Below are 23,402 nucleotides of genomic sequence, written 5' to 3'. Positions count from 1 at the left end.
TTAAGCCCCATACACACTATCAGATTTTCTGCTGATTTTTGTCTTCAGATTTACCAAAACCATGTAGTGCAAGGGCCTGCCTTATTGCATACAAATTGAAACTCCTAAGATTTGACCTCATATTATATGGTTTTGGTAAATCTGAAGGAAAAAATCAGCAGAAAATCTGATAGTGTGTATGGGGCTTTATGCCCCGTACACACGGTCGGATTTTCCGACGGAAAATGTGTGATAGGACCTTGTTGTCGGAAGTTCCGACCGTGTGTAGGCTCCATCACACATTTTCCATTGGATTTTCCGACACACAAAGTTTGAGAGCAGGATATAAAATTTTCCGACAACGAAATTCTGATCGTGTGTACACAAATCCGACGCACAAAGTGCCACGCATGCTCAGAATAAATAAAGAGATGAAAGCTATTGGCCACTGCCCCGTTTATAGTCCCGACGTACGTGTTTTATGTCACCGCGTTCAAAACGATCGGATTTTCTGACAACTTTGTGTGACCGTGTGTATGCAAGACAAGTTTGAGCCAACATAGGATTTTGTTGTCGGAATGTCCGAACAAAGTCCGACCGTGTGTCCGGGGCAATAGAGTGATTTCCAGCTTCTAGAAGGATCCCACAGGTATGGTATATGTGTTATATTGATCCAAGCTGAACCAATGTAACTATGTAAAAATATCCATACCTGGAATTCTTCTTTACTTTTTTTGTACTCCATCAGACAGAGCAGGCCTGACTTCAAAACCAGAATAGCTAAGAAGAAGAATATTATATAAAATCATCAAACACTCTGGTGTCTTTAGTGTTATTTCTTTGAGAAAAGGCCTTGCACTCACAAGCAATACTGGAGGTGGCCACGTCTGTCTGCTCTCAGTTGTATTTACCAATTTCTGAGCCACGAGTGCACTTGTTTCATCATATCTGTACTTTCTTTAGTGATCTTTTCCTGTTCAAAACTCTGGTGGTTATTTACCTTTCAAGTTAGATGTGTCCAGGGGTCACCAAACAGCCACTCAGCACTCACAGCTGCATTTACCAAACAGAGCAAATGTCTTTATGAAGAAACATATGCACTCTGCATTGAAGAAAAAGTGAACACAGTTTTATTTAGAAAGAGCAGCATTTATTAAAGCTGAACTCTGGGCAAAAACTTCCATTCAAATATATTCTTCAAAGTAACATTAATAGCAAAAAAAAAAAAAAAAAAAAAGAAATAAAATAATAAAAAGAGGGGTAACACCTACCTGCTCTGTGCAATGAATTTGCACAGAAGCATCGCTGTCCTCCTCTTCTTGTAGTCCCTGCTGGTGCTGTCAGCTTCTCCCCACCTATGGGTGCCTCCTGTAGCAACCCAGATGCTAAGGAGGCACCCATGTGTGTGCGCTCCTGTCAGGTCCCATGCCATGTCAATAGACATACACAACACAGGTAAGCCACACCCCCACTCCCTCCTCACAGGAGTTTGACTGACAGCAGCAGGAGCCAATGGTTCCGCAGCTCTGGGCCTTTTCTTTGAAACAGAAAGTGAGCGAGTGGTGCTGGAGCTGGAGACAGTGCTGGACCGGTGAGAGGAGTCAGGTAAGTATTCAGGGATAGGGTGGGGGGGACTAAAAACGACAGGTAGTGGGCGTTTTTTGCTAGAAGAAGATAAAGAAAAGAGGGCGCACCAGCCTAGTGCATTATCCCAAATGTATTTATTTTGTATAAAGAAGATAAAACTACTCACAAGCATGAAGATGGACATACGCTTATACAGGCCACTGTTCTGTGGCTATACAGTCCTGGAATCAGCAATCTCCAGATCACAGGAGAGACCATACAGGGGCCCCTGCTGGCTGACGCAATTTTAAGGTTTACTTCAGCTCAATATATACATGTACAAATGCCATTGCCCATCTGAGAGGTGTATTCAATGGCATTTGTACATGTACTGTATATATTGAACTGAAAAAGCTTGTTAGGCTCTGAGGAAGAAGGTAAACCTTCGAAATGCATCAGCCTGCAGGGGCCCCTGTATGGTCTCACCGTGATCTGGAGATTGCTGATTCCAGGACTGTATAGCCACGGAACAGTGGCCTGTATAAGCGTATTTCCATCTTCATGCTTGTGAGAAGTTTAAATCCTTTTTTATACAAAATAAATACATTTGGGATAATGCACTAGGCTGGTGCACCCTCTTTTATTTTATTTTTCTAGTAAAGACACTCCCAATCCTAGAGGGAAGCAAGGCCAGAGACAGTTTCCCCAGAGAAGTGGATCATCACTCATACAGTGCCTTGAAAAAGTATTCATACCCTTTGAATTTTGCACATGTTTTCATGTTACAACCAAAAATGTAAATGCATTTTATTGGGATTTTATGTATGTTTAGGGTCATTGTTTTGCTGGAAGGTGAACCTCTGCCCCAGTCTCAAGTCTTTTGCAGACTCTAACGGGTTTTCTTCTAAGATTGCCCTGTATTTTTCTCTCCATCCATCTTCCCATCAACGCTGACCAGCTTCCCTGCTACTGCTGAAGAAAAGCATCCCCACAACATGATGCTGCCACCACCATGTTTCATGGTGGGGATGGTGTGTTCAGGGTGATGTGCAGTTTTCGCCACACATAGCGTTTTGCTTTTAGGTCAAAAAGTTCAATTTTGGTCTCATCTGACCAGAGCACCTTCTTCCACGTTTTCTGTGTCCCCCTACATGGTTTCTCGCAAACTGCAAACGGGACTTCTTATGGTTTTCTTTCAACAATGGCTTTCTTCTTGCCACTTTGTGGCCAGATTTGTGGAGTGCACGACTAATAGTTGTCTTGTGGGCAGATTCTCCCACCTTAGCTGTAGATCTCTGCAGCTCCTCCAGAGTTACCATGGGCCTCTTGGCTTCTTCTCTGATTAATGCTCTCCTTTGCCCGGCCTGTCAGTTTAGGTGGACGGCCATTTCTTGGTAGGTTTGCAGTTGTGCCATACTTTCCATTTTCAGATGATGGATGCTCCGTGAGATGTTTAAAGTGCTCCGTGAGATCTTCAAAGCTTGGGATATTTTTTTATAACCTAACCCTGCTTTAAACTTCTTCCCCACTTTATCCCTGACCTGGAAAAAATAGTATATATCGCACTACACCCCAAAAGGATAATCAAATAGCAGCCAGCACAACACCAAACAAGTGCAAACCAAAAATACATATATAGAAATTATGTGCAACACTCAAAAGTCAGTATCCAAAATCAATGAAGTAAAATGTGAATGACCACAGAGAATAGAATTATGTACTTCTACACATTCTGAATAGTGTAAATGACCATAAACTATATGTGAAAAAGTGACGTGAAAAGTCAATAATATATGACATATATATGACAATATATGGACTTCTTGAACATCGGATGTCCTGTGATATTCACGTCACTATTTTATATAATTACATTTACTGTTTGTAGTTATTTATATTTTACTTATTGACTTTTCACGTCACTTTTTCGCATATTGTTTATGGTCATTTACACTATTCAGAATGTGTAGAAGTACATAATTCTATTCTCTGTGGTCATTCACATTTTACTTCATTGATTCTGCATATTCACTTTTGAGCGCTGCACATAATTTTTTATAAATTTATCTTTGACCTGTCTTGGCCTTCATGATGCTGTTTGTTTACTAAGGTTCTCTAACAAACCTCTGAGGGCTTCACAGAACAGCTACATTTATGCTGAGAATAAATTGCACACAGGTGGACTCTATTTACTATTTAGGTGACTTCTGAAGGCATTTGGTCCACTAGATTTTAGTTAGGGGTATCAGAGTAAAGGGGGCTGAATACAAATGCACGCCACACTTTTCAGATATTTATTTGTAAAAAAAAATGAAAATCATTTATCATTTACCTTCCACTTCACAATTATGTGCCACTTTGTGTTGGTTTATCACATACAATCCCAATAAAATACATTTAAATTTTTGGTTGTAACATGACAAATTGTGAAAAATTTCAAGGGGTATGAATACTTTTTCAAGGCACTGTATGAATGCTGGGCTATCATACTTATGTGCAAGAGTATTTCGTCTGTTGTATATCAATAGTGGGCGTTTTTTTACCTTAATACAGAAAATGCACTAAGATAAAAATGTTTAGCGTTTAGCACTACTTTAATAGCCACAAAAGTTAAAATTCACTTTATGTACCCAAAGCCCAGAGAGTACCTTGTAAAAGAAGGTGACATCATCACTGTGCTGTACATAGCCTGTGTGTGGGTGGAGACCAGGCTGGCTCCAGAAAACTATAAGAGGGGGTCGGATACAAGACCAGTCATCCTGTAGACGGAGAGAGATGGCAGAAATGGTCTTTATTTCAGGATACTCCTGTATAGTTACTTCCTACTGGAATACTGCACAGGTCTGAAGGTAATACACAAATAAGACTTATGATTCATGTAAGAAGACACGTGCCTCCTGTATTTGGCCAAAATGTGTTTAGCCTGGATTTTAGCTTTAATCTTCTGGGAAATGAGAGCTGACTTTCCTGTATACACATCTAAATATATAAATTAAAAAAGGCTTTCTCTTATGATATTAAATTGTTTCCTTTCTAATAATAAAGGTTTGGTCCTCAATGCATTGTAGCCATATGGACTAGGAAGAAATCATGTCACCTTCAGCAGGCACTGAATATTCTCCATAAATATGCTGACACTGGCAACAGACCTGCCAATGAAGTACCATGCGCCACTAAAGGGCCACATGCCCAGCTATTCAGAATCCATGAACCAGAATCTCTCTATGTGCTGCCTTGTGCACCTTTTAAACATTTCCTATCACCTCCCTGCCTATTATAATTGGTTAGTTCATCAAACGTAAACCAAACTCCAAAAGAAGTCATATTACACATAAACCACAGGGAATGCAGTTTGTTAGTCTTAAATATGGCTTAAATGTTAATGAAAGCTTCCTTTGTTAATTTCTTTTAGCAGTGGTAACACAGGAAGATGCATTTTTACTTAACCAGTAGTAATTCAAGAGGCTGTATTGTAAAGCTGTAAAAGAATCCATTGTTTGGTAGACCCTTAGAATTAGGTTTCTTTGTTTATCTGGGAGTCATTGCTGCAGCAAGAGGACCCCGTGTGGATCCTTGTGTACAGGTTACGCAGTCTTTCTAGGACTCAGCTTCAGTCAACTCAGAATAAGGGTAAGGAGGTGCTTGTCTATTTCAGCAGGGAAATATCATCAGCAAAATCATCTTGCGATTGTCTTAGGCAGCGAAAACAACGCCATTGGAAGAGCATTAGACAAAGGGGCAGCATAAACAGGGCGCACACACCAGCCATTACATAGGCCGTAGTCATCAAAGCTGACTCATCCAGCTGTGGAGTGTTATACCCGCAATCTTCTAAGTTAGAGGCATAGAATGGACCATCCACCGAGGCCTTGCGAGAGAAGTCATGCACTGCAAGAGATACAACAAAAGATGGGTGTGATTTCCTTTAATTTCTAATTAACGGACAGCAATCTCAACACGGGACAAAAGTTCTAACATTCCAAAGAACATCAGTGGTAAAGAAGAACTCCAGGAATGATACATTATTGGGGTTAAAGCAGAACTCCGGGTTTTCAAAAAATCCCCATTAGTACACGCTCTCCCCCCACCACAAAACACTAAACAGTTATCACATTTATGAAATTTCTTACCGTTTAAGAGATATGTGTGATTTAATTTCCAGGAAGTCAGCTCTGTGATTCAAAAAATGCATCATCTTTTCTGGCAGGGAGGATCTCTTAGAACAGTGACTGCATCATATCCTCTTCTCTCTCTAACTGTAATCAGCCTACATTCCCCATGAATCCTTGGGATGTGAGTGAATGTGGGAGGTACACTAGGCTTGTACATGTAAATGTGAACTCTCCCAATTCCAACATAAATCACACCCCTCATTCTGCAGCCAACAAGCCATACATAACATAGGGTATGATAGGTTACAGCCTAATGCCGCGTACACACGACCGGACTTTACGGCATACTTGGTTCGGCGGACCGGAGTCCGTCGGACAATTTGATCGTGTGTGGGCTCCAGCGGACATTTTTTCCCTAAAAGTTCGACGGACCTAGAAATAAAACACGTTTCAAATCTTTTCGACAGACTCGAGTCCGGTCGAAAAGTCCGCTCGTCTGTATGCTAGACCGACGGAAAAAAAACGACGCTAGGGCAGCTATTGGCTACTGGTCATCAACTTCCTTGTTTTAGTCCGGTCGTACGTTATCACATGCGAATCCGTCGGACTTTGGTTGACCGTGTGTAGGCAAGTCCGTTCATTCGGAAAGTCCGTCGTAAAGTCAGTTGAAAAGTCAGCAGGACAAAGTCTGCCGTAAAGTCCGCTCATGTGTACGCGGCATTATAAATACAAAGCGTTTTAATATAAATGCAAACCAGTGCAACGTGTCAGGGACCACCAGAGCCAAATGTCAGGGACCACCAGAGCCAAATGTCAGGGACCACCAGAGCCAAATGTCAGGGACCACCAGAGCCAAATGTCAGGGACAACCAGAGCCAAATGTCAGGGACCACCAGAGCCAAATGTCAGTCCCACCAGTGCAGCTTGTCAGTCCCACCAGTGCTGCTTGTCAGTCCCACCAGTGCCGCTTGTCAGTCCCACCAGTGCCGCTTGTCAGTCCCACCAGTGCCGCTTGTCAGTCCCACCAGTGCAGAGTGGGGATTATTATCAGAAATCACTTGTATGACACAGCAGGGATCCCTGGATGTGTCAGGTATAGTATGAGAACATCGATCACTGATCTCCTGCCTCCTGCCGTTATTATGATTGACAGCGCACTGTGCCAATAACAGCGGGAGATCATCGATCGGTGTTCTCATATACTATACCTGACACAGTGGGACATCCCTGCTGTGTCATACAAGTGATTTCTGATAATAATCCTCGCTCTGCACGGAGATAGCAGGCAGGGGGCGGTGCAGCAGGGGGGGGGGCGGATTGCTGGCAGGGAGCAGAGGAGGAGGGAGGAGAGAGAAGAAGGAAGACACCTCCTCTATGGGTGGCACAGATCGGGGGGGCTGTGAGACCCCCTCCCCCCACAATATGTCTGCTTCCTCCCTGCTCGCTTTCAGAGGACTGCAACTGGGCATGTCAGACCACTGGCTGAGCTTACAGGAGGAATAGAAGCCAGCGGTCTTACACACAGGAAGTCACCGGGCAATAACGGTTTTTCAGCAAGTTCAGCAGCCTATTACAGAGGAACTACAGAGCTCAGAAGAACATGGATGGCAAAGTTGGTGAAGGTAGGAGATCAGCAACAAGGACATGGAAAAATGTTTTTGGCCGGAAATTCTGCTTTAAGAAAGAGAAGCAAGAGAGAAGAGGCAAACTTCAAATAAAATATTGAGTTCAATGTTTAAGTTCCTTCTGCCAGCAATCTACTTATTAAAGCATAATTCCAACTATCATATACAGTATTTTTACATGGTTACACTGATCTAGCTTGAATACACCATACCTGGCCAATGCCCCTGGAAATCACCACTGGGCACTGCAACTGCACTGATCTTCACTTGTTTCCAGGTCCCGTTCTGAGCAAAGCATTCTCTGAATGATACCCATGCTCAGCAGCCAACCTTCCGTGTTCACAATTCAGCAAGCCAGCCACTTAGCATAGGACCCAGAAGCTAGTGGAGATAGCTGGAGTAGCATTGTCTAATTCAGTGATTTCCAGTTTCCAGGGGCATCAGCCAGGTATGGTATATACATAGTATCATTGGTCCAAGCTGTACCAATGTAACTATGTAAAAATATACCATACCTGGAATTAATCTTTATTGTTCCTCAGCATGATGCCTTATGATGAGACTACATTAATAAACCTCATTGCATACTTTGTGTGACTGGCTCCTCACAAACCCACCTGTCACTGACAACTCAGTTCCCCACTAACGATAGAGAATGAGAAAGAGTAGTTCTCAATCATGTGATCACTTTGTCAGCTATATCACATACAGGCTGAAGACTTTCAGAAAAATTGTTTGAGCTTTGCAGTTTATTGTAATTGTCTGATACAATAACAGTATTAAAATGTAATAAATTAATTATTGTTAAACATATATATTAAAAAGAATAAATTTTGCCCTGAAATATCGGTTGCAATGACCTTTGGGCCCAAAAGATTAAGAAGCGAGTCACTGCAAGGGCAGCAGTACATTTCTTTTGATTAGGTCACTTATGGATCTATGTATAAAATGTTCATTGTGCAGTTGTGACAAACAGCTGCACATTTGGAATGAAAAGCTCTGTATTTTCTCTAATATATGTATTTCCTGAATTGTAAGCACAATCTAGTGGTCATTATGTGTTTTTTTTCCATACATACCTCAATCAGGAAAAAAATGCAATATGATATATAATATAGGAACTACATATATTAGAGAAATATAGCGATTTTTGTTCTAAATGTGCAGATGTTTGACACATTCGCACAATGAATATTTTATACATAGACCCCATAAAATCTCAAAAAATGTATTAACTTCTTTCAGAGATTGTACATATTGCTAACTCATGTCTGGCATTTTAAAGTGGTTTAAAGTGATTCTAAAGCCTTAAGGTGCAAAACTCCCCCCAGCCCCCGCTCCTTTACTTACCTGAGCCCGATCTGATCCAGTAATGTTCTCCTCTCTGGGCAGATTGATAGCAGTGGGAGACTTTGGCTCCTGCTGCTGTCAATCAAATGCTGTGCCGAGTAAGCAGGGGGCGGGGTCAAGTGTCTGTGTCAAACGACACAGCCATGGTGGCTCGGGAGTGAGCATACATGGGTACCTCCATTGAAAGCCACTTTCCATGGGGGCACTTGCCAAAGAGGAGGAGCCTGGAGCGCCGGCAGGGGGACCCCAGAAAAAGAGGAGCGGGGCTGCTCTGTGCAAGACCATTACACAGAGCAGGTAAGTATGACATGTTTGTAATTTTATTATAAAAAATGACTAAGCTTTAATGTCGCTTTAACTGCTACTTACCGTCAGTTAAAAATGACAAAATAAGTACTTTGACTGTTACAATCCCCTTATTTTACTTTTGTACATGCATCAGGTCTGAATTAATATATTAAATTGGTTCTCACCATGGCATGTGCTGACAGCAAAGCCAATCCGTTTACGTGCACGATCAAAAATAACATAGAAACCTTCCATGATGACCGCACCCATTACTGTGCCAGTAGAAGACTGAGACACTGCAAATTTATAACAGTCATCCTGAGATGTGGCTATGTCCTCCACAGGCCGCAGGTATTGCTACAATAAGGGAAAAAACACTATAAGATCAGTGCATTGGTGAGGGTCTAGTAAGGAGATGGAAACAAAATGTTAAAGTGTAGCTAATACTATAGGAAAATCTATCACATTTTATTAAAGTTTGGAGAAAGGGTATTTAAAAAAGTAAGCTACACATTACATATCAATATAACAACACAGTTAAGTAGATGCCAGAGAACAAGATGGTAAATACTAACCTGCGGCAAGATGGTGATGCGGAAAGATTCATTTGCAGCTTCACCCATTAGATAAAGGGATATCACAGGAAATATGTTCCATGGTGTAGTACCCTCCTGCCAGCAAACTAACTGTTCTCCCATCCAGAATCCATCAGGGAATTTCTCTGTCTACAGAGAACCACATTGAGATGTCTTGAAAATAAGTCATTTATAGTATCTGTATTACCAATAATCACAAAATGAGTAGTGCCTGGATTAATAATGTAAAGTCTACAAAGGGGGTGTCATCATCCAAATGTGTTACTAATAAATTAAAGTATAACTAGAGGCAACATTTTTTTTTTTTTTGACAGAGTGGAGTTGGATTAGAACATCTGTTGCCCTGTTATTCATCCTCTATATTTGTCCTGTTTGCTGTTAATATCAAAAGTGAAGGTAAAAGAAAATCCTAAATTTTCGGTTGTGCCCAGAACAGTAACAGAGGGGAGATCTTCCAATGGGGACACTATTTCTGATGATCCTGGGAGACCGCAATGGACTCCCCTAATTTGTGAGGATTTCTTCTCACTTCCTGTTTTTATGCCACAGGAAGTAAAGGTAAATCTCTCTAATAGGATACAGATGGCAAAAAAAAACCTGACAATTATTTACACACAAATTACAGTCTAAAATGAAACTAGACTGTGCTTAAATGGTATCTATATTTAGTTATTACTGTGAAGTTTACCATGAAGCAGTGGTGGCCCATCCATAAGAGGCGCAGGGGTGCTGCCCCCCAAATCCATGCGCCTGGTCCCTAATCTACTTGCAGGGCGCTGGACGCATGGATTCCAACAGGGTTTTATCTTCTTTGACACACATGATTAGCTTAAAAAAAGGGTGGGCTCGGGGCGCGGTGCGCCCAACCACTTGTGCGAAATAGAAATTAAAGCGGGATTCCGGCCAGCGAAATTTTTTTTTTAAAGTCAGCAGCTACAAACATTGTAGCTGCTGACTTTAAATAAGTACACTTACCTGTCCTGGGTGCCCGCGATGTCGGCCGTCCGAGGCCGACCCGTCCCTCGGCTCTCGGGTCCCGGTACCACCATCCTAACTAAGGGAAACAGGCAGTGGAGCCTTGCAGCTTCACTGCCAGTTTCCTACTGCGCACGTGCGAGCGGCGCGGCGCTCTGTGAATGACCCCGTGGTTTTCTGGGAACACACACAGTTCCCAGAAGGCAACGGGGGCCGCTCACAGAGGAACAGGACACGCCGCGGAATAAGAAAAGGCAGATTAGGAAGACTGCCTAGCAACAAGGGTTCAGGTAAGTTTAAAACATTTTTTTTTTAAATGTTTTTTTTTAATCTTTTTAAGATTTTTCGTGCAATTTTTTTTTTTAGGGTGGCCCTCCACTTTAATATTCTCTAATGTCTTCCTGTTTCTCTGCCGTTCGTCTCCCCGGGGGGGTGTTGGATTGCGTCAGTTTGCCGCCCCTCCCCCAAAATATTTAGCACCAGCCGCCGCTGCCATGAAGTTTTACCAACTTGTTTTAAATGCATAGCACAATTAAATGCTCACATATTCGTGCAAAGCAATAGTGTAAATGGGTCCCATCAGAGAGTCAACATGATTTTATGAAAGGCGGGGTATGCCTAAAATGAGGATCAATTTATTAAGCGGTTATGGTCATTCTGAAAATAACACATGGCTCAAAGTAGTGAACCTTATGTCAAAAACACACAAATTATAACTGAGTGAAGTAAGCCTATGATGAATTTTTATGAAGGTGTAGATTTAAATCTGGATTTTGGAAATGCTATATTATTATATATTTTGCTATAGAATTTGATACTGTTTTGTTTAGCCTGTTTCAGAAGTTTGGGATGCAATGTTTAGGACTGCTTGTATGTGGGTAAAAAACAAGCTAAAAGAAAGAAGACAGTTATTTTTAATCTATATACAGTAGAAATGATGTAGTGAACTCAATTATAATGTCTTAATTTATGGTCAATCTACACAAATGTATGTATAATTTATTTATGCAACATATGACAGAAGGAGCTTGGCAAAACTGCAAAAACGGTAGCTAAATATCAAATGGTCAAACTTAATGTTGGAAAATGTAAGATGATTGACACAAGCCACAGGAAAGAAAAGCTTTGTTGCCAAGCGACAGCCAAAAAACCTTAAGGATTTGGAGAAGATCTGTAAAGAAGAGTGAACCAAAATCCCTCCTGAGATGTGCAAACCTGGTCACCAACTACAAGAAACTTCTTACCTCTGTGCTTGCCAACAAGAGTTTCTCCACCAAGTACTAAGTCATGTTTTGCTTGGGGATCAAATCATTATTTACTCACTGAACTGCAACTCAATTTATAACATTTGTATCATGTGTTTTTTTCTGGATTTTTGGTTAATATTCTGTCTCTATCATTTAAAATACACCTATGATAACAATTATAGACCCTTCATTTCTTTGTAAGTGGGCACACTTACAAAATCTGCAGCGGATCAAATAAATATTTCCCCCCCCTCTGTAAAACGCACCAATTTCATTTTCAGGCCCCATTCATACCTAGAGTAGTGAGAGCACATGTTGTTTGGCTTGTTTTTCCAGTGACACACATAGAGCAGACTGTTGATTTTAATGGGCTGCAGATGGCAAAGTAGCTCATGGGACATTTTGGCAATGTGAGAGTTGCATGTTTTTTACTGCTGCGGTTGTCACTCATTTTCTCATGTGGAACAATGTGTGTTTGTTTCTGTGTTTGGTGTGCCATTAACAATTAATGACACTGAATTGGGTAATGACACTGCGCAATTGGGTAATTTTAGGTGTATAAATGTGGCCATGTACTATATAGTCTGATTGTACAATCTCTGTACAACTTCCTTTAGATTTACCAAAACTATATAATAGGAGGACACACCATCTATCCAATCACTCTGTGTCCAATCAAGCAGGCCCTTGCACTACATCAGGGGTGTCCCATGGGCTGCAAGCGGCTCATGGGAGTTTTGCATGCGGCCTAAACCCATCTGAAGGGATGCTGGGGAAGCCAGGCAAATGCACACTTGAAAAGATGCTGTGAAAACATAGTTGATGGGTAAGGGTTTGCTAATGAGGTCAGCTGGTAAACTCCTTCCTGTGTCTTACTGGTTTCTCCATCCTACATCTAATGTCAGGATGTAAAGAAGCTTTCTAAGAAATACAGCAAGGGCTAAGGTAAGGCCTTGTTCTCAAAATCAAAGAAAGCTTGTATTTTTCTGCAACCAAGGTAATTGAATGGTATATTGGTACATAGGAAAGGTGGATTTTAGAAGAAAAAAAAAAAAGGTGAACTTAGCCTTTAAGATAAAGCACTCCAAGTAGCAGCTACAAAGAGAACAAATGGAAATGTATAGAATGGGAGACATTTACTATCAATATTACTATAGGATTGTCTCTAAATCACTCGTAATGCCACATCTAGAATATGGTGTGCAGTTTGGGAACTACACTGAAAAACAACAAATAGGCAACTAAACCAATAATAGAAATAGAGAATCTCACTTACAATAAAGGATCAGAAAATTGGGTATGTTCAGATTGAAAAAAGGAAAAAAAGGAGAGACTTACCTACCATGTTGACATATATTCTACGCCAGTGTAAAGGTTTAAGCTGGGTATACACTGTTTTGAAAATCATCCGCAACCAGCTGATTTTCAGTCAGTGTGTACCAGGGGTCAACTGATTATCGGGGGCTGATATTCACTTTTTTAAAAGAATCAGTATCAGTCACAAACTTACCGATATTGGTCTCCCTCTGCCGTGGTGGCCATCTTTTTGGGGCCCACTATGTCATCGGCTGGGTAGAAGAAGCCAGGTTTTGCACTGCAAACGTTCTGACAGTCTGACTGAGTCCTGGCTCCTTCTAGCCAGCCACCCACCCACAGCAGGATGCCAGCCAACCAGCCACCCATCCACAGCAGGGTGCCAGCCAGCCAGATCACTTTTATCAGCGGCTAAAAAAGAGAGAGAGGAGCGCCACTAAGTAAAATCATTTATTCACCAATATAAAAACAAAATATCAACTTACATTTAGAAGCGGTATATAGAACAGACAGATGTGATTCCTGATAGGAGGGGGAAGGGAACAGTCAGTGATTCCCCGGGGATGCCTCCAAACACGACGCAGTCTGGCGGGGAGGCCAGGACGGTACACAGCCTGTCTCTGCGGGAGGACGGAGCGGCAGCCCAGGAAGCCGCTGGCAATGTTGTTAAAGAGGAGAAAAAACACAATGCGTTTCTGAGCATGCGCAGGGTCTGTACGGCACATGCGCGCTCCTTTATCAAGTGTAGAGTAGGGAAAACAATGAAGAGCTATTTATAGCAGATCAAAGGTAATGGGTGGACGTTCACAGCTGATTGTATCACAGCTGATTGTATCACAGCTGATTGTATCAATGCAGGTAATGGGTGGACGTTCACAGCTGATTGTATCAATGCCGGAGTGTCAATATATGAACCACGGACAATAGCAATGTTATATAACAAGGCCAGAGCACATATCTGTATCTTTATGAGCAAGCTGGATGTCTGATAAAAGAAAGCTGGGGAAAAAAATTATTACTAGAGAACTATATATCTAAAAAGGGTGAATGATTAAAAGAAGATGTGTCTCAAGAGTATATATATGCATATATATCAGAGCATTTATGATAAACTATCATAGAAGTATTATAAAAATATATTATGAAGACCCCTCTTCTATCAGGAATCACATCTGTCTGTTCTATATACCGCTCCTAAATGTAAGTTGATACTTTGTTTTTATATTGGTGAATAAATGATTTTACTTAGTTTACTGTTTCCTGGCTCCTGTCCAAGACTTCCAACACCGTCCTGATTACACCGTGATTGATCCATCTTTTAGACTTTATAATTTCATTAACTTTTATAGTCATTTGCCTTATAGCCTCTGAGCGCCAGTTTATTTGTTTTACTTTTATCAGCGGCGGGAGAGGGGTGGTTGATTATCGGGGGCCGATATTCACTTTTTTTAAAGAATCAGTATCGGTCACAAACTTACCGATATTACTGATATTGGTCTCCCTCTGCCGCAGCGGCCATCTTTTTGGGGCCCACTATGTCATCGGCCCGGGTAGAAGAAGCCAGGTTTTGCACTGCAAACATTCTGACAGTCTGACTGAGTCCTGGCTCCTTCTACCCGGATAGGGCAAAGGCTGCCACCTCCCTCGCCTTGGACAGTGCATGCCACAGAACGGCTGGACCAGGTAGGACACACCAGCCAGCAGCCACCCACAGCAGGGTGCCAGCCAGCCCCCCACAGCAGGGTGCCAGGCAGCCACCCACAGCAGGGTGCCAGTCAACCAGCCACTCACAGCATGGTGCCAGCCAGCCACAACAGGGTGCCAGACATCCACAGCAGGATGCTAGCCACCCACAGCAGGGTGCCAGCCAGCCACCCACCCACCACAGGTGCCAGCCAGCCACGCACAGCAGGGTGCCAGCCAGCCACCCACCCACAGCAGGGTGCCAGCCAGCCACCCACAGCAAGGTGGCAGCCAGCAGCCAGCCAGCCACCCACAGCAGGGTGCCAGCCAGCCACCGACCCACCCACAGCAGGGTGCCAGCCAGCCACCGACCCACCCACAGCAGGGTGCCAGCCAGCCACCGACCCACCCACAGCAGGGTGCCAGCCAGCCACCCACCCACAGCAGGGTGCCAGCCAACCACCCACCCACAGCAGGGTGCCAGCCAACCAGCCACCCACCCACAGCAGGGTGCCAGCCAGCCACCCACAGCAAGGTGGCAGCCAGCAGCCACCCAGCCACCCAAAGCAGGGTGCCAGCCAGCCACCCACCCACAGCAGGGTGCCAGCCAGCCACCGACCCACCCACAGCAGGGTGCCAGCCAGCCACCGACCCACCCACAGCAGGGTGCCAGCCAGCCACCCACCCACAGCAGGGTGCCAGCCAACCACCCACCCACCCACAGCAGGGTGCCAGCCAACCAGCCACCCACCCACAGCAGGGTGCCAGCCAGCCACCCACAGCAGGGTGCCAGCCAGCCACCCACAGCAAGGTGGCAGCCAGCAGCCACCCACCCACAGCAGAATGCCAGCCAGCCACCCACAGCAGGGTGACAGCCAGCCACCGACCCACCCACAGCAGGGTGCCAGCCAGCCAGCCACCCACAGTAGGGTGCCATCCAGCCACCCACCGCATGGTGCCAGCCACCCACCCACAGCAGAGTGCCAGCCAGCCACCCACCCACAGCAGTTTTCAAAACTTTAAATATACAGAATATCAGCACCTGATATTGGCTATCGGCCTGAAAGTCAGCCGAAAAATCGGTATCAGTCAACCCCTAATGTGTACAGCAGTCTATTCAACAGAAGCAAGTCTAACAACCAGCTTTTGTTAAAGGGACATGCTGGAAAACCAGCATCTGTTCAGCTCTGATCAGTGTATTCTGGGGGGAGGGAGGAGTACCCCTGTCAGAATACATTAGCACAATGGGGAAGATCGCTGCACCAACATCGCTTGTGTTATTACAGCAATCTGTCAGTTTTTTTTGTATGACAAAGGCTTTTTTTTTTGTTGTTTATTGTTTCTGATCATGCGCAGTCTTTCTTTTCAGATGTTTCGAAAACGGAACATATTAAACTAAAATCGTTCGTTCTGTTCCCGTAGAGAAATATTTTGGAGTTTATCCCTTCAGAAATTTTCTCACGAAAATTAGAAATCGTCTGTCAAAAGTTGTGTACACACTATATGAAAATCGTATGAAAATTCTCTGGATGAAAATGTTTGCCCGATTTTATTATAGTGTGTATGAGCCTTAACCACTTCCAAATCGCCACACGCCGATATACGTCCTAACTTTGAAGAGGGATATCTTTGTTATGGCAGCAGCTAGCTGCCATAACCCAGGTATCCTCTTTTTCAGCGGGCGGACCGGTTTCCAATAATAGTGTTCTCTGCGGCAGGTTCGTCGCAAGATCACTTTTATCGGGAGAAGGCTCCCTTCCTGCCACTCTCCGGTGCCCTCCGCCGCTTACCAGAGCCATCGGTAGCGGTGGAGGCGATCAGATCCTTCTCCTTCCTTGGTATGGAGACAAGTGAGGGGAAGATGGCCCCCACAAGTCTCCATACCATTGCAGGGTGAAAGTGACATCAAAACGTCACTTCCACCCATAGCTCTTAAAAAGGGTTATTTTTTTTTTTTCAAATGACAATTTTTTTTTTTTTTTATTGCATTTTAAAGTAAATATGAGATCTGAGGTCTTTTTGACCCCAGGCCTAATATTTAAGAGTTCCTGTCATGCTTTTTTTTCTATTACAACGGATGTTTACATTCCTTGTATTAGGAATAAAAGTGACACAATTTTTTTTTTAAAGAACAGTGTAAAAAATAAAAAATAAAAAGGTAAAATAAATAAGAAAAAAACATTTTAAACGTGCCCCGTCCCGCCGAGCTTGGGTGCAGAAGCAAACGCATACGTGAGTAGCGCCCACATATGTGAGGTATTGCCGCGATCGGTAGAGCGAGAGCAATAATTCTAGCCCTAGACCTCCTCTGTAACTCAAAACATGCAACCTGTATAATTTTTTAAACGTCGCCTATGGAGATTTTTAAGGGTAAAAGTTTGTCGCCATTCCACGAGCGGGTGCAATTTTGTCTGTTGTCTTATTTTTTAATTCAAAAAAGTGTATTTTTTCAAAAACAAGTGCGCTTGTAAGACCGCTGAGCAAATACGGTGTGACAGAAAGTATTGCAACAACCGCCATTTTATTCTCTAGGGTGTTAGAAAAAATGTATAATGTTTGGGGGTTCTAAGTAATTTTCTAGCAAAAAAAATGTTTTTAACTTGTAAACAACAAATCTCAGAAAGAGGCTCGGTCCTTAAGTGGTTAAAATATGGTGTTTTCTGTACAGCACTTTGAAATATGTCAATGCTATATAAATGCATAAGTGCGTGGCTGAGGTGGAGATATTACAGTAAAGGGCTGTAACAATTTGAAATATGGGTGCCAGTGACATGCATGTTGTTCCTATTGTACAAAATATAAAGAGCAGCATTAAATTAAACTGAAAATATAACCGAAAATATAAATAACACAATGCCTACCAACATGTGATAAAAAGTGCAAATGTGCAATGATCAATATGCAGTATTACTGCGACTAATATGCAATATTGAATAATAGTGAAATTAATAAGGTATTGTCTACATATAACTAACGTGATACAGTATAGTATATAACATACCACAAAGTGCAAACGTGCAATGAACAAATGTGAAAAATGTGCAATATTAAATAACAAAGTGAACAAAAAAGAAAAAGAAAAAAAAAAGAGTTTATGCATGGCTGATATAAAAAAGGAAAAATACGAAAAAAAAAAATTCTTGTAAACTAGTATTCAGTGAAGGTAATCAGCAGCCAGAACATCAGAAAGACTCAGCAACAGGGTATATATTGATATGTGAAGAGACTAAAGACCCCGGAAAGTGTGATATTGTCTCTTAAACGGTTTATTAGCAATGCTGCAGTGCTACATACATACGTTTCAAAACTGGGGGCACAGCTCCAATGCAAACAAGCCAAAACAGTTCCTTGCAATTTACAAATCCATAGAAGCAATCGCACATGTGCAGAGTGTGTAAGCGTGGCATCCCGACGATAGTTTCGTCAAAGGGGACGTCATCAGGGGTACTCCCACACACCTGCACCCACGCTATAAATACTCTATTGGCAAGATAAAGAAGCACTGTCATTGGTCACACAAAACGACCCAAAGCTGCCCATTGGATAATCAGCACCGACGAATTGTAAATGAAATAATAAGTAATCTTTGCCGCCATTGATGCAATAATATGTCTAGCATCCCTAAGGAACGGATACAAAACTGGAACCACAATCCTATGGCGATAGAGGCACACATCGCCATCTTGTGGAAAGATTAAAAAATTAGAATAAAAATCCACATACATGATTACACAGGCTTGCTTCCCCATATTGCCAATAGACCTTAGATTTTTCAACAAAAATGTAATCATTATAAATAAATTAAGAATCATTGTAATAAAAAATGAATACATTACATATGAATTGCTATAAAAGTTATACATATGTATATGTATTCAAATCATATGTTGGGCACATGTACATGTGCAATAATAACTAAGGTATAAAACTTTAATAAAACCTTTAGAAGTAAAACTTCTTTAATGCATCAAAATTGGTATTTAAGCAATAATAGAATATAGAATAAATAAAATAAAGGGGAAAGGATTTGAAGAGGATGGCTAATAAGTAATAAAAGTTACATTTTTGCTTTTATTCCTTATTAGCCATCCTCTTCAAATCCTTTCCCCTTTATTTTATTTTATTTATGCACTGCAGCATTGTAAGCCTTTTATTTTAACTATGATGATGGATGACACGCTGCCAAGCATCTGACCAACGCTGTCCACTTCTTATGGGGTCTCCTTCACAAATTTTACACAAATTTTTTCTTTTTTATTTGATTTTTCCATTTGTATATCAGCCATACACGAATTCTTTTTTTTCTTTTTTTGTTCACTTTGTTATTCAATATTGCACATTTATTCATTGCACGTTTGCACTTTGTGGTATTTTATATTGTATCACGTTAGTTATATTGTAGACAATACCTTCTTAATTTCACTATTATTCAATATTGCATATTAGTCACAGTAACATTGCATATTGATCATTGCACATTTGCACTTTTTATCACATGTTGGTAGGCATTGTGTTATTTATATTTTCAGTTATATTTTCAGTTTAATTTAGCACTGCACTTTCTATTTTGTACTTTACCTAGATCGGTGGAGCGGTGTGTCACACTGACACACCGCTCCACCGATCGCCGCGATGCGCGCCCCCGCAGGCGTGAGGAGGCAGCATGTTATCCTGCTGGATGTCATATGACGCCCAGTCAGGATAACTGAACCACCGCCTGTCTGTCATCTGTTAAAGCAGAGTTCCACGGAAAAAAAAAATAAAAGTCAGCAGCTACAAATACTGCAGCTGCTGACTTTTAATAATCGGACACTCACCTGTCCTAGGGTCCAGCATTGTTTATCAGCGCAGCCCCCCCTCAGATGACCACACTGGACCACCAGAGATCGCCACTAGGACCACCAGGGAGAGGGGCAACATGTGGATGGCCAGGTATGTACCCCATGGCCATCCACATGTGCCCACAAATGGGCACTGATTGGCACCAGTTTATTGCAGTGATGCCCAGCAATGCCACCCTTAGGGGCATCAGTGCCACCAAACAGTGTCATCAGTGCCACCCATCAGTGTCCATCTGTGCCACCTATCAGTGCCCATCTGTGCCCATCAGTGCCCACCTATAAGTGCCTATCTGTGCCACCTATCAGTGCCACCCATAAGTACCCATCAGTGCCACCCATAAGTACCCATCAATACCACCTACGAGTGCCCATCAGTGCCGTCTATGAGTGCCCATCGGTGCCACCTATGAGTGCCCATCAGTGCCGCATACCAGTGCCACCTATCAGTGCCACCTATCAGTGCCCATCAGTGCAGCCTATCAGTGCCCATCATCAGTGCCCGTCAGTGCCACCTCATTGGTGCCACCTCATCGGTGCCCATCAGTGCCGCCATATCAGTGCCCTTCATTGAAGAAGAAAACGTACTTATTTACAAAAAATTTTAACAGAAACAAAGAATTGGTATTTTTTAACTTGTTGCGCAAAAAATAAAAAATGCAGAGGTGATCAAATACCACCAAAAGAAAGCTCTATTTGTGGAAACAAAATGATACAAAAATTGTTTGAGAACAGTGTAGCATGACCGTGCAATTGTCATTCAAAATGTGACAGCGCTGAAAGCTGAAAATTGGTCTGGGCTGGAAGGTGTCTAAGTGCCTGGTATTGAAGTGGTTAATGTTGTGTTCTTGTATTGTAAGCCATAGCACATTCAGAAAGCATAGAATATGTATTCGATACTTAGCTGGTTTAATTGAGATGCCTGTGGGTGATCAGATATAAGCCATTTGGTTTGCAATTTTGTTTTTGTTTGATTAATTGGGAAAGCGACTGATATAAAAATGAAACTGTTGTACCTTCAGGAAGCCTTCATTTATGATAGTAAAAGCATTGGGACTCTGGATTGTAGCAATTTCAAAGCAATTCACTTTTTTAAGTTTGAAAACAATGAGCTAACACTCAGATTGTAATACTGCAGTAACGTAGGATACGTGTGTGTCTGAATTGTTCATAGCTAGTTAATGTTGGGGAAATGTACTTGTATGAAGACACGTTGAATGAATGCATGTTGTTTTAAATGTGTTAAATGTGACAATGTTACCTGAATTAAGATAGAAAGATATCGCTAAGTATGGCTGATTTGTAAAAAAAAGTTTTGTTACTGATGTTTGAGGGTCATCCTGCGTGAGAAAGCATTTGGGAGCTGAGCAGCCTGCTAATATACAGTATTGTTAATGTGATGTTCAGATGTGGGTGATGGTTTTGTAAGGCAAAGGGAATGTTTAATTATTTTGCAAAAAATAAAATCCTAGTTGAAATTGTTCATTTTTGCTATGTAACTATATTAATTAATTTAAAACAAAGGAAAGAAAATGGCTGATTGAGGCAGACACCCTTTAAATTCCTAAAAGCTGCCATGATTATTGGGGCGCCTTACTGGGGGTGAAAAGGGATAAGGTTCCACCCACTGATAAAGACCGTGTGGGTTTTTTAATGGCAGTCAGTTGAACAAGCTGACTAGACTAGACAAGTTTTGTATAACATATTAAATGTATGACCAAGTAAAGAGTAACAGCTTAAGATAGGACAATAATGAAAGATTGCTGGAGATAAAGATGTACATCTACTTTATATTGTCCTTATTAGTAATTGTAATGAAGTGTGATACTTTAGAATACAACAATAATGATTGTTTTATACGCTTTTTTCCCCAGAAGTTTCCAAGATCTGTATGGGAATAAACAAGAGGTTGGAATAGGAAAAATCAATATGATTTGGTGATGTATAATCTTTGTGCACAATGTAATGAACACACTATAAATATTATCGTGAATGTCATTTTAACCATGGTGAATTATTGACAACTTTTGATAGACATCCTTTAATGAAAATTCACGTGGTGATAATTAATTAATTAATATGAGCTCATTTAATATGGGTAGAAAAGAGTACACTCGTGAAACAACATGGCTTGTTGCTAACCATTCGTTTATTTCTAGGAGGGAAATGTAATGATAACCCACTAAGACCTTTCATTTTGTTTAGTTTCTAGATAGTACTAAACAGCATCAATCCACCTGTCTGATATGGTTTGATGTCCAAAAATCTAAAGACGAAGATTACAGCCTCCATTGACAACTTGCATCATCCTTTTTGTTGTTAATATTTTGTTTGTTTATGTGAATGTATTGACAGTTTTTGTTTGAAATGATTGTAAACAGAGCAGCTAATAATTTTGATGCTGTGTGATGGGTATTCAAGTTTTTTTTTTCTTTGTTTACGTTAAATCTGAAACAATTGAGAAAAGTAACAGTGTTTGATCAATAGTAATATTGCATTACATTTGGAAAGGTTTACTTATTTCTAAGGCCCCTTTCACACAGGGGCGGGGGTGGCGTCGGCGGTAAAGCGCCGCTATTGTAAGCGGTGCTTTACCGTCGGTATTCGCCCGCTAGCGGGGGCGGTTTTACCCCCCCGTTAGCAGCTGAGAAAGGGTTAAAACCCACCACAAAGCGCCCCTGCAGAGGAGCTTTGCCGGCGGTATAGCTGCGCTGCCCCATTGATTTCAATGGGCAGGGGTGGTGAAGGAGTGGTATATATACCGCTCCTTCACCGCTCCAAAGATTTCACACTGGAGAGACAGCAGCGGCACTTTCGGGTTGGTTTGCAGGCGTTGTTATTAGCGCAATAGCGCCTGCAAACCGCCCCAGTGTGAAAGGGGCCTAATGCTTCAGAAGGTGCAAGGATATCCAAACATTTACAATAAAAATGTGGTTGTATATCTTCCTGTGCTGTTCCGGCTTCCTATGTGTGTTTGTTCAAGCTGGATTACAGCAGCATGTACTTTGGTATATTCTGCCATAATCATTGTAGTGGAACTGTAGGCAGAACCACTGTTGGGGTGTGCATAAACACAGAATCCACGGGATGTGCACAGTACAGAAAGAGAAAGGGTGATACTGCATTAAAGGTTTAATTTGGGTTTTACATACAATTGGTATCTGCTTTAACCACTTGAGCACCGGAAGGTTTACCCCCTTCATGAACGGCCATTTTTTTGCGATACAGCACTGCGTTACCTGACAATTGCATGGTTGTGCGACACTGTACCCAAATAAAATGTATGTCCTTTTTTCCGACAAATAGCGCTTTATTTTGGTGGTATTTGATCACCTCTGCGGTTTTTATTTTTTGCGCTATAAACAAAAAAAGGACGACAATTTTGAAAAAAAAACCAAAACAATATTTTTTACTTTCTGCTATAAAACACATCCAAAAAAAATGTAAAAAATCAAATTTCTTCATAAATTTAGGCCAATATGTATACTGCTACATATTGTTGGTAGCGTCTACAAACTATGGGATATTTTTATGGAATATTTATTTATTTATTTTACTAGAAATGGTGGCGATCAGTGACTAATAGCAGGACTGCGACATTGCGGCAAACAAATTGGACACTAAGTGGCACTTTTGACACTTTTTTGGGTACCAGTGACACAAATACAGTGATCAGTGCTAAAAATATGCACTGTCACTGTATTAATGACACTGGCAGAGAAGGGGTTAACATTAGGGGCGATCAAAAGGTTAAATGTGTTCCTAGGGAGTGCTTGCAAACTGTGTGGGGGGTGCTTGTACTGTGGGAGGGCAGAAATCCATGTTCCTA

General features: G+C 41.8%; 1 protein-coding gene across 1 annotated transcript in view; it reads right to left on the bottom strand.

Annotated features, from left to right (window-relative positions):
• Positions 1-4,917: 4,917 nt before the first annotated feature.
• BACE1 (beta-secretase 1) overlaps positions 4,918-23,402 on the bottom strand; it is a 68,293-nt gene continuing 49,808 nt past the window's right edge. The window contains exons 7-9 of the mRNA XM_073602490.1: positions 9,496-9,645; positions 9,106-9,277; positions 4,918-5,433 (exon numbers count right to left, since the gene is read on the bottom strand). Coding sequence (XP_073458591.1) covers positions 5,192-5,433; positions 9,106-9,277; positions 9,496-9,645 — 564 coding nt within the window. The 3' untranslated portion in view covers positions 4,918-5,191. The remainder of the gene's footprint in view (positions 5,434-9,105; positions 9,278-9,495; positions 9,646-23,402) is intronic.

Source organism: Aquarana catesbeiana, linkage group LG10, assembly GCF_042186555.1.
Source record: "Aquarana catesbeiana isolate 2022-GZ linkage group LG10, ASM4218655v1, whole genome shotgun sequence".
NCBI classification, from domain to species: domain Eukaryota; kingdom Metazoa; phylum Chordata; class Amphibia; order Anura; family Ranidae; genus Aquarana; species Aquarana catesbeiana.
The sequence above is the reverse complement of the archived record's forward strand: the minus strand, read 5'-3'. Positions and strand labels throughout refer to the sequence as shown.